General features: G+C 35.5%; 1 protein-coding gene across 2 annotated transcripts in view; it reads right to left on the bottom strand.

Annotated features, from left to right (window-relative positions):
• LOC115210905 (collagen alpha-5(VI) chain) overlaps positions 1 to 8,429 on the bottom strand; it is a 40,456-nt gene extending 32,027 nt beyond the window's left edge. The window contains exons 1-3 of one of the 2 annotated variants that reach the window (XM_029779683.2): positions 8,291 to 8,429; positions 5,798 to 5,828; positions 3,010 to 3,151 (exon numbers count right to left, since the gene is read on the bottom strand). In XM_029779683.2, the coding sequence (XP_029635543.1) occupies positions 3,010 to 3,090 (81 nt within the window). In that variant the 5' untranslated portion in view covers positions 3,091 to 3,151; positions 5,798 to 5,828; positions 8,291 to 8,429. The remainder of the gene's footprint in view (positions 1 to 3,009; positions 3,152 to 5,797; positions 5,829 to 8,290) is intronic. The other variant, XM_036502138.1, reaches the window with a different exon arrangement.
• Positions 8,430 to 12,548: the final 4,119 nt, after the last annotated feature.

Raw genomic sequence — 12,548 nt, 5'->3', positions numbered from 1 at the left:
AAGAAACGCTAATTCTGAAAGGGAAGAAAAGCAAGAGACATTATGATCAATGTCTTCTGTATTTTGGAGACAAACTTAACGACCTGGGCAAAAGTCTTAGTGACTTTAACTTGCCAACGCCAAACAATATTGTCGCTAATCAGGATATTGGCAATTTGGAGTTATTGCATGAGTTGCAATACAGCAGAGAAGAGCAGCGACGATTTGTAGAAGAGAGAGACTCTCGGCTTAACTACATATCTGTAACCCTGCCTCGACTATGTTGCCTCATAACATCCAGAAAAATGGATGCTTTTTAACGAAATTTTCAACAAATACCGCTTAGATGCTGTGGATTCAGTGTACGCAGGGATTTATCAGAAAGAATTTTTCCGAAAGGGTAGGGAGAGAAGTTTCGGAAAATTCACAAGATCTGACTTTTTCCCTCATAACTTTCAGGAATATTGATAGCTTTTAATGAAATTTTATACAAATACCTTTCAAACGGCATAGATTACGATTATAAAGAAGTTTATGGGTAGAATTATTTGTGAGGGAGTGGAGAGAGGAGTTTCTGATCAGGAAGACCAAATAAATTGAAACTATTTTGTTTTGACGGGGATTTCCCCCATTTTTTAACAACCTCTTCCCCTCATCATCCCACTCCGGACCAATTTTGGCCAATTTGATTTGCACTTCAAAACCATGGGAGGAACCTTTTCGGTAAAAAAATATTTTTAAAAATTGTTAATATTTTCAGAGGAAAAAGTGACTCGTTTAAGGGAGATTTTGGCTGTTGTTTCTAGCACATCCTAAGACAACCCTCCTCCTTTCTTTCTTACTCTCGAATGTATTGATGTTTTCCAATATTTTTCTCCCCATAAATACATTTATACACTATTAAAAAAAATTGATGATTGTTTTTGCAACTGTGCCCTCGGTTGTTTCTGTTCATAATTTAAAACATTGGAGAGCCTGAGAAGGTAATTGCTGGCATTTATCCACAGTGATTTAAAATAAAGATGTATGTAAAAGATTATTAATCTTAATAGCTACTTTTCTGTCAGAAAATATTTTTTGCTTACACACACACACACACGGCTTCGTTTGATTGAGGTGTAGGTAAAATTTAAATTACAATGTTTTTGTTATTTTATTCCACCAATGGACCACACGTGTGTTACTTCCGTATCATCATTCCATAAAATGTGTTTAATGGGAGAAGAATATTGAAAAAACCATCAATACATGTTAGAGCGAAAATGGGTGGTGGTTTGGGGTGTGCTAGAAACAACAGCCAAATCTCCCTTGAATCGTACACATTTTCCTTTGAAAATGGTTTTTAAGTTTAAATATACCGGCCAAAATCGGTCCAGAGTGAGATGGGAAGGAATGGGGTGATTTTTAAAAGTTGTTTTTCATAAAAAGACGACCCCACCACACACACACACACACATACACACACATACACACACATACACACACACCATCATTTCCAAGGTTGTGACTCAAAAAATGGAGAAAATCCCCGTCAAAATGCAGTAGTTCCAACTTATTTCGTCTTCCTGACCCGAAATTCCTCTCCCCACCGCACCGAAAAAATGTCCCCACAAATTTCTTTATAATCATAATCTTTGAAAGGTATATGTATAAAATTTCATTAAAAGATATCCATTTTCTTGAAAGTTATGAGGGAAAAAATTTGGATCGTGTGAATTTTCCGAAACTCCTCTCCCCACCTCCTCAGAAAAATTCTTCCTCACAAATTCCTACATGCACTGAATCAATATATAAGCTGTATTTGTTGAAAATTTCGTTAAAAGTATCCATTTTTCTGGTAGTTATAAGGCAACACAGTCGGGGAGAGGGTACACATTTGTAATTATGCCAGACCCTCTATCGAATAGTGAGAAAAAGATGTGTATGACTTCGTTTGTAACAGTTTAGAGAGGAACACATCTGCATTATCTGCATTGACGCTCCTGATAAATAATCAATAAAACCTTAAACATGAACTTGTAAACCAGACCTATGATGACACGATCGAATTGAAATATTTAACTGAATCATCATAACTTTCATTTCAATGCAATGTTAAAATCAGCTTTAATATGGGTCACGGGTACTATAGTATATAATGGGTCATTCCATAAATAATGCGGTTTTTTATACTTCTTTTATTTTTCGAAATTAAGATAAAGTTCTTTTTTAATCTAGAATATACTGTCCTTCATTTTCTGCAATGCTCTTCCATCTATCTAGACTTGCAAGGCTCCTTTTCCAAAATTCACTTCTCCATGATGAAATATACCCCTCCAGTAATGTTCTGACCTCGCTTACAGAATTCATATTTCTTCCGTCCAAAAGATTTTGAAGAATGTTAATCAAGTGAGGCAATGTCCAATGAATATGGTGGGTGGAGAATATTTTCCCATTCCCATTCTGTTCCATCCTTCGGAATGTCATCCTAGCTGTATGTGGCTGAGCATTATCCTGATCGAAGAACACATTTTGTCTTGAACCCAAAGATGGTCGTTTTTCTTCTAGCGCTAACTTGAATGACTGATTGAATGACTAAATCCAAGCTTCTCTGATATTTCGTCAACAGTTGCGATGGGATTTTATTCCACCAGGGTTTGCAAGACGTCCTCGTCGAGCCCTACAGATATTTCAGGACGAGGCTCGTCTTCTAAGCAGTGCCCTCTGACTTTTAGTTCATACAATTGAAAAAACCGCATTATCTATGGGATGACCCTATATATATATATAACTTTGATAACTTTGATAGGAGTCGGCCATTATAGGCCCAGGCCATGTATAACTCAATAGCACACACACACACATATGTGTGTGTGTGTGTGTGTGTGCGTGCGTGTGTGTGTGTGTGTGGTGTGTGTGTGTGTGTATGTTTGAGTGTATGTTTGTGTGTGCATACACATATAGATACGTACGCATATATACGTACGTATCTTCATAAGGAAGCTGCACTTCCTTTTATTAAATCAAAATTAAAATTGTTTAAATAATTACTTGATTATTTCCGAGTCCTATATCAAAATTATCAGTCAAATATTTCACGAATGCCAGTTGTTTTTTAAATATGGCGGCCATATACTAGCCGAAGAATCCAAGATAAATACAATGTCAACATCTTGTCCTTGGCAGGTGCTAGCTACAATATAAAAAGAAATTATTTGCACATATATAATATAGCAAATTACTAGTTTAAATGTTTGTGAAATGCGATGTCGTGTTTTCATTTTCTTAGTAGTATGAGTAATCGATTAGTTGTGATTAATAATTGCACGTAAATAATCAGTGTTTGTATTTCTGTTTTGCCACTATGTTTATTTTGATAGGAGTCGGCCATTATAGGCCCAGGCCATGTATAACTCAATAGCACACACACACACATATATATATATATACGTGTGTATGTATGTATATGTATATGTATACACACGAATTCGCTTAATAGAAGAAAAGAAAATGGAGAGTTGAAAGTTAATAATTATTTATTAGTAAAATGATACTTCATACTTCCTACTGCTGTTTCAATCGTGCTTATTAAATAAATTACAAATTTATGGTTTAAATTTGCATGTATAAGGTATGAACACAATATCATCAGGGGAAAAGATATACAATAAAAGATTACATGTTGACTTCTTAGTTCATACAATCAGACTAGGTATATGGAGTTATTTTATTTCTATTTTTGTGTGTGCGTAAGGGATAATGGATTAATTTGAATATAATAAGAAATAAAATAAAATAAATAAGGTAGAATAAAATAAACTCATATAAAATGCAAATACAATAAAAATAAAAGTTAAAGGTATAAAAATCAAATAAGATAGAAATAAGAATATAAATAAAGTAAATAAATAAAAGTAGAACAAAAATAAAATAAGAAAGAATAGAATAGACTATGTATTGATCAGTGCCCATCGACTGGAGACATTTAAATTAGTTTACATGCGGTTAAGCGTTTCAGAAAATATCAAATCATTACGGTTTCACAATATATATTATATGCATAATGTATACCTGTTGATTTAGGAAAATATTAGGTATAGAACAAATATTATGAGGTTATGTGGACTAATGTGCATTTTGTGTATTTGTGTGTGTACATATGGACGTGTGTATATATGTGCGGCTATCTTGTATGTGTGTATGTCAGTGAATGTGGGATGAGGTGGAGGGGTGGGAGTAGGCAGATATTGGTTGCTAGTGTGCGTGGAATGGGAAGGTGTGTGTGAATGCATGTGCATGTGAGTGTGTTGACGTGGAAGTGTGCATAATTGTGTATGGTGAGAAAATTGAAGAGTGTGTTTGGGTGTGTGGATAATGGTGTGGTGTGGGTACAGAGAGCTGTTGGGTGCTAGTGAGAAGATGTGTGTGGGTGAGTGCGTAATGATGTGTGATGTGAGTACTGAGTTGAACAGTGTGTATAGGTATTTGTATAGTGGTGTGTGAAGAAAGGGTACAGAGTTACGCGGTGTGCAGATATGGGGCTGGAGAAGAAGGGCAGTCGAATGTGGTAGGTGTGTGAGAATCCGTTGTATTAATGTGATCCATCGTACTGTAATTCTCACGGAAACCTGCTTGCTCCCTCTTCTTACGAAGCAAAATGGTATTCGACTCTTTCTACAACGAGAGTATTTCGATAGCTCAGGGATGCGAACTCTGAATTCACCACTGATATAGCTCTGCCACTGCAAGCAGTAAGAGTTTCAATTAGAAAAGGCGTGCGTCAATTATGAAGATATCCCTCCACAGCTCTTCACCTAATGTCTAGAAATGGTCACCAGAGACTTTGACTTGCCAAGTGGCGTGAGCATCAATAGTGAGCTTTTAACACACCTCCGATTTGCAAATGACAAACCACGTATCAGCTGCAGATAATACTGTCGAACTTCGCAAAAACAAAATACTTGCACTCCGAAAACGTAGCACAAGACTCAATAGAAGTGGGAGGCGATGAAATGGGAGAAGCAAAGTAGAACGTCTACTTAGGGTACATTGTGAATATGCGTCAAGACATGGATGCTAAAAGAATAAAAGCAGGATGGAAAGCATTCATCTCAATGATGGTTGTGCTAAGTTAGCTGGACCTAAAACTAAGCAAAACCGTATGTGCCAGACTCTTCAATAGCACCATCTTACCCGTACCCTTATACCCAAGTGAGATGTGGGCTACTTCGGAGAGGGAAGAACATTGATTGGTTATGGTGCAAAGGGTGATGGAAAAATCTATGCTAGGAATATCAGCGAAAGAGCATATTTGGAATGAAATAATTCGAGAACGGAGTGGAGTAAATGATGTTATCGCAGAATATGAAAAGCATAAATTCCGCTGGGCCGGACATGTCATCAGTTGCCGAGTGTCAGCCAACAGATCAGAAAAGGCCACTCGGAAGATCATGATGATGGGGAAACGATTTATTTAGATGATTTGAGCTATGATGGCGGGTGGGATGGAAGAATCAAGAAAGAATTAGAAGCGCATTGTGACCAGCGGTGTATAGCAACATCCGATAGTCTGATCGATACAGTGATATATATATATGTATGTATATATATATATACATGCGCACATACATACATACATACATGCATACATACATACAAGCATGCATACATACATACATACATACATACATACATACATACATACATACATACATACATACATACAAGGCTTTATATATATATATATATATATATATATATATATATATATATATATATAAAGCCTTTCTATCTATTCTACAGACGAAAACATTTTTCCAAATATTGAAAGAAAACTTACTGTTTGGCAGGGATGTCACTTGTTTCAAAATCTGTTAAATTAAAAGAAAGCAGATATTGATTATGATAAATTATGTTAGTACATAATTCTTGATTAGTTATTGCAGAAGATTGAATTTTTTAAATGAGAAATGATTTTCATGATATAGGATTATAGTCGTAAATTTGAATGTGTCGAGATTCTTGTGACTTTTAACGTAGATTAGCATTAGCATTGAATCAACAGTAGCACAGATAATGGGCGCATTGTGTTACAATTATAAAGAATGCAACCTGTACAACACGATAAACAATGTGTTCCAGGCTAGCTCTTATCCTCGCCAAATTCTTCTGCCTGTCTCACTTGCTCTCTCCCAATCTCTCTCTCTCTCTCTATTTTTGGATATATTTTGATATATTCTGATCTTTGGAAACATTCTGCACTTTGCCCCATTTCCCTCGGATCCTATCAATTATCATCCTATTCCAATCATATCTCACCCTTCTAACACTTGCCCTTTTAATGACTTCTACTGCCCCTTTCGTAAATTCAAATTTACTGGTGACCTATTCCCTGACGTTACTAACCAATGGACACTTATCTTCAGGAAATCTAATGAAAATAATGCCACTGCACTTGACACCATCGAAGAATTCATGTGTGTCAGGCTCACAAGTTTGCAAATAAACCTACTCACTTCTCTTGGATTGGTGACCTTTTGTTTAATCATATCATCGTGGCGTGCGCTGTTAGGAACTCTCTCTAATCAATGTTCAGTCAATTTTGGTATACCACAAGGTTCAAATCCAGAATTTTGCTCCCCTCTTTTCCCCCTTTTATCAATGACCGTCTTGCAACCATAGCCAACAAATCCATGTCTTACACAAATGATACTGCTCTACATTTCTTTTTAACCTTCTCCACTCCGATATCTAATCACCTCAGGCCAAACCCCGCTGCCACCGTAAATACAGATCTTAAAAACAACTTCCAATGCCTCCTCTTTTTCAACAGCGCTAAAACACAATCACTACAGCTATTAAGAAGACAATGTCATACTGCTACCCTCAGATTAAAAACGAACAACATGCAACTGGAATACTCAAGGTCACTACAAATGTTAGGCCACATCATTACTGAAGAAGTCTTGGCGAAGATGCAAACTCAGCATAATAATGACTGCCGCATCATAAACATTGCACATCCTCTTGAAAGCCAGAAAATATTTCCCCCCACCAACAACAACAGTTTACATAAATCATGTAGGACACAAGGGTGTACTCTTCCTACATTTGGAACTGTTTCTCTATACATACAATAGGTTGCATTTGAAAAATGAACTGATTTATTGATATAAGTGGCTCACTAGCACACACTAACTTGTCGCCCATAAATCTACTGTTTCCTCTATCTGCCATTTCTATGCTTCCGCCTCTCAGATATTCGAACATCTCTCGCCTTTTTGTCCCTCCTCAGTCTCCTAACCACTGCACCCAGTTATTCCTCTTTAGAACGTCGACCCTCTGGAATCTAATCTCTGTTCGTGTTTTATTTTTTCTCCAACAGACAATTTGAAACTATTCAAGATGGAAATTAAGCCTGTTGATTTCGCCGAATCAATATATAATGTTAATGATATTTCGTTTTTGTATCTGCTGTGCAAGATTCATGATGTGAACTCATGTGTTGAAAGAGATTTTGTTGTATCTAGGGAGGGGTCTATGTCAACGCGAAACACACTGATTCTATTTCAATTATTTTACTATTATTAGTCAGTTAGTTAACATTTAACCAATTAACTAATCGATTGTTTGATAAATTGTTTGGTCAATCAATTAATCCGTTAAGTTTGTCAAAGTTCCTCCGACACTATTCGTGACCTCCTCAATAACATTCCCCCTCTATTTCAGATTTGCTTGTGAATGGTAACGAATAGACTTTGACAAACCTAGTTGATTGATTGATTGATTGATTGATTGATTGGCCAAACGATTAAAAACAAGGAATTAGTTAATTGGTTGAATGTTAACTAATAACAATAAAAGAAGTGAAATAGAATCAATGCGTGTGTTTATTATTGACATAATGGTCATCCTGGGGCATAACAATAAATCATAATAATCTACTAGATTTCAAAAACATGTGTAATATAGTACCGTTAGGCAATTACACATATAATTTTCTACAAATCTGCATCTTTTATAGTCTGCATAAACGGATAAGTCAGCAACGGTTTTGTCTCTTCTCATATGAAATTATGAAATTGGAGTCAGATTGTATCGTTAGTTGTGCGGAAAACTGTGAAGATAATGTCCAGTAAGATATTCGCGGATCATTCGACATTACATTATTGATTACAGAAATTTCCGCGCAATAATACAAATAATGTACGGCGAATGGCAACAAAAATATTTTTTACAATAGTTTTCTTTTATAAAAAAAACGCGTTAAAAAGCATCAAATGCATTGACAATAAAATAAATAAATACATTATTCAATATTGCATCTACTTACCGAGAATAATCCCCAAAAGATAACTGTTTTAAAGTATTGGGACTTCATATTTGCTTTACGCGCAACCAGCCTATTCCACTTGATGTTATTGTTATGAACTTATTACGGGATGATCTATTATATATATATATATATATTGTTAATCATACAAATTTTTAAGACTGGGATTGCCCAGAAGGAGGGCAAGTTCGGAGATTACGATTTATCATGAAACACTGTAAATACCATGAATGCTTTTATTTCCGGCTCTTTATTTCAAATTGTTTCAGACAATCCTTTCTCCTTATAGCCAGAACTTTAAGCTCTATAAATGAAATGAATAAAAGATTGTGCAAACAGGTATAAACTTGTTATGTTGTTATGCTGGCCTCATATACGTGGGCGTCTTTGTCCCACGAACGCAAGCACAAAAACATAATGACATCAGGAATTAGAATATAATTCTAACTCATTACTAATTACCTCCGCCAAGGAAGGAGGTTGTTTTCACTGGCGTTGTTTTGTCCGTCTGTGTGCAAAATAACTCAAATAGTTGTGAACAGTATTTGATGAAACTTGCGGGAAAAGTTGGTAATGACACAGGGAACAGATGATGAAATTTTTGTAGCGATCCGGGAATTTTTATGGATTCTTGAAGGATTTTTCATTTACATGAAGTTTAACGTTACGTTCTTTGATTATCTCCCTTGAAAACACATCGTTTGCAAGTAACCTATGGTGGCGTTGCTGTTTAGAGACAGTGCTGATGATGACGATGGTCGAGATAAGTATGGGAGGAGGATAAAATAGTATCGGTGGTTATAATGGCGACAGGAACGGTGTGATGTGTAATGCTGAGGTGATGGTGGTAATAGTGGTGTTGATGATAGCGTTAGTTGTGTGATGGTGGTGTTGATGATAGCGTTAGTTGTGTGATGGTGGTGTTGCAGTGGTTATACTGGTTGTGGTGGTGAAAGTGACTGTCAAGATAACCGTCATGATAACATTGATGGCGGTGTATGTGGTTGAAGTGGAAGCAAGACAATGCTGCTGATGATGTTGGTGGTTGTGAACTGCTTAGGATGATTCTTGTTTTTAAAGGGGTTTTATGTTTTTCTTAAAATCATTTTTTACCCCCGCCAAGGAGGTTATGTTTTTGCCGGCGTTGGTTTGGAAAATTGGGCGATTTTCGATATGTGTGTATGGGTGAAAATGAGCTGCTTGGCGGAGGTCTGCGCTCTCTGAGTGCTTTTCTAGTTTCAAAGTAAATCTAAAATTTTCCAACCTAAATATTCTTCCTCCTGCTTATATTTAATTTCAGTCTAGACAAAGCCGTTTCTGTATCGAATAAATTAGAATTGGGCACATTTTGAAACATTCTTCATTAAGAATAAAGACAGGTTATTAAATTGATCTATAGCGTATATGACAGCTCATGTAACACACACTCTTAAAAAAATTATACACTTGAGTTAGATGATTATATTGATTTGTATGTTGTTGAATTTTTTTTAATCAATTGAAATATTTTTAAATATTATTTCGTTTCCTGTTATTTTAAATTTTACTATGTGCTTTCGGCGTGAGAAAATCTATAGTGGGAAAATGAGTGTACAGCTACTTATAATTGTCAATTATCTTGCATTCCAGACACTTAACCGACTAACTTGATTTTAAAGCTTTACACAATTTTGCTTGGAATACACATGAATATACATTGAATACTGGTTCTGGCTCGATACCAGCGACTCATATTGAGTTTTCGCACATAATTTCAATTAAATAACCATAGCAATGATTACTTCTGTGGTTATTTGTATCTTCAGGATATGTAATAATACACATTTTACTTCGTTTAACTTAATTGCTATAACAACGATACACTTATGTGCTTAGCAAAAGTATGTCTGTGATATGTGGTAGTATACTTTTCTGTCTCATTGTACTCCAAAATTCGATCATCTTCAACATCCAGAATTCGGCTGAACTTTGTTGATTCTGTATTTTGCACAGAAGAAAATAGTTTCATGGTAAGATCCAGCTTTGGGGAATATCAACTTACTCTTTGAGTTTGCAAGATATTTCTTTCATTTCCTCCAACGCCAGTACGTTTGTTTCTTAGAATAACTCATTCTGCAAACCATTAATTACACTAATTATCTCTTATTTTATTTAAAGGAAATATTCTCTGCCCCTAGAGAGATTAATCAGCTCCGGTACTTAGCCTCAACATTTTTTGTGTACCTCGTACTTAACTTTAATCAAATAAATCTATGGTACGTAAGTAGTCGGCCGCGCGACTGGTGCATGACGTAGATATATTATTGGTCCAGGCATATATGCCTTCATCTAACTGTGAAGCATATTGTACGCTCTGACATGCGGCAGATATTCGCTTCTTCCAAGAAGAACGAAAGGCAACTTAGAAATTCCTAGTGATGGCTCTAACGGGATGGGCTGAGAGAGACAAATACCGTTCCTTTGCACTTCTTTTTGTTTTTACTTTTTACTTTCAGATTTCGTGTGTTTTTAATGATAACTGTGCGTCAAATTTTAATCGTTCGACTGGCTTTCCAATCGTGATTATTGTAGCACATTTTATCCAGTATATCATTCTATCTTAAGCTGCTAAGTTGATATCTGAAGGAGATTTGGTTTCTAGTTCTAACCACTGCTTAGATGTTCCTAATTTGTTTGTTTATAGTTTAAGAGATGATACTATATTGTTGACGTCATAGATAAAGCTGCTTTAATTCATCCTGTTGTTTGGTTTGTTGTTTATTGAGGGTGAGAGCCTTTGTTGTCCTTTACAATAAATACTATTTTTTGCCTCTTGCTTCTTATATTTAGGTACCATCAACAACATGAATTCTAAATCGTTTATGACCAATTTGTGTAAAGTCTGCTGTTAAACAAGTTTTTCCACATAATAATACGCAGGTAATTATCTGGGAGGATTTTTGCTCTATGACATACTCAGCCTGATAGAAATTTGACAACAATCTTTCCAATTTGGTACTCTTCTCCATGTGTAAAGTGGAAAATCAGCGATCAGTACTAGATTCACAAGATGCAGTTTTTATCTTTTGACCTTAGTTTGGTTATATTTTTTTCCGGACAAACCATGTACAAAGTAAGAGCATTATAGTGTAACAGGTGAAAGACCATAAACCCAGCTCTCTGATATCTGCATCGTTGTATTATTGAAGGACTATGAAACCCAGCTGAATTTAAGATATAAAAATATGAACTATAAAAGGTATATTTCTTAAAGAGAAATGTAATATAAACGAAAGCTTAGGTCACCGTCACTACCTTATCACCACTATCCCACCATCGCCACCTCATCACTCATTCCACACCCTAATACAACAGTACGACTCCACTATTATGCACCTCAACATTACCCCACCATCACCATCTCTACCAGCCCAACATGTGAAAATTAATTAACAGAATCTTTTTTTAAAATAATTCTATTCCAGCGGTGTTTTGATATAATCCAGACATGATTTCTTTTTCAGGTCTATAAATACACACCCAGAAACAATCATTGATCACAATAAAGTAATCTGCTGAAAGTGATGTATTCACAATACAATCTTCTCATAACAACGTCCGTATTGTACAAATTCAAAGTTTTCTTACAAAACTAGTTAAGTATGTGGCTATCAAGAATTTCGATGGTAGTCATGAGTGGATATGTTGATATGGAATGCATAATGAAGATGCTCACGATGAAGAAGGCAGCGCACCAGCTGAGGAAATAGGAGTAGTCAAGAACTGGTTAAATAAGTTAATTGTGAAATTTCAAAGTGTACAATGAGGATAAAATTTGTGTGTATTTGTGTGTGCTCGCGAAACGGACTGTATTACTGATAAAACTACAATTTCTTGATAAGACTATTAAAATAGAAGGAAACGATAAAAACAAGATGTAAAATATTGTTTCTATAAAATAATAATAAAAGAGATTATTTTTAAAGATACCTACGTGCATTTTCACCTGTTTATTTTTATTGGTCTTATATATATATATATATATATATATATATATATATATATATATATATAATATAAATGTAGTATGTATGTGTGTGTGCGTGTTTGTGTTTTTGTTTGTCCCACCACCACCATTGCTTGACAACCGATGTTGGTGCGTTTGCGTCCCTGTAATTTAGCTGTTCAGCAGAAGAGACTGAGAGAATAAGCATCAGGCTTACAAGAAATAAGTCCAGGGGTCAATTTCTTCGACTAAATGGTGGTGCTCTAGCATGGC

The sequence above is a fragment of the Octopus sinensis genome, linkage group LG4, assembly GCF_006345805.1.
Source record: "Octopus sinensis linkage group LG4, ASM634580v1, whole genome shotgun sequence".
Lineage (NCBI taxonomy): Eukaryota > Metazoa > Mollusca > Cephalopoda > Octopoda > Octopodidae > Octopus > Octopus sinensis.
Note: the sequence above shows the minus strand (reverse complement) of the source record. Positions and strands in the feature narration are given on the sequence as shown.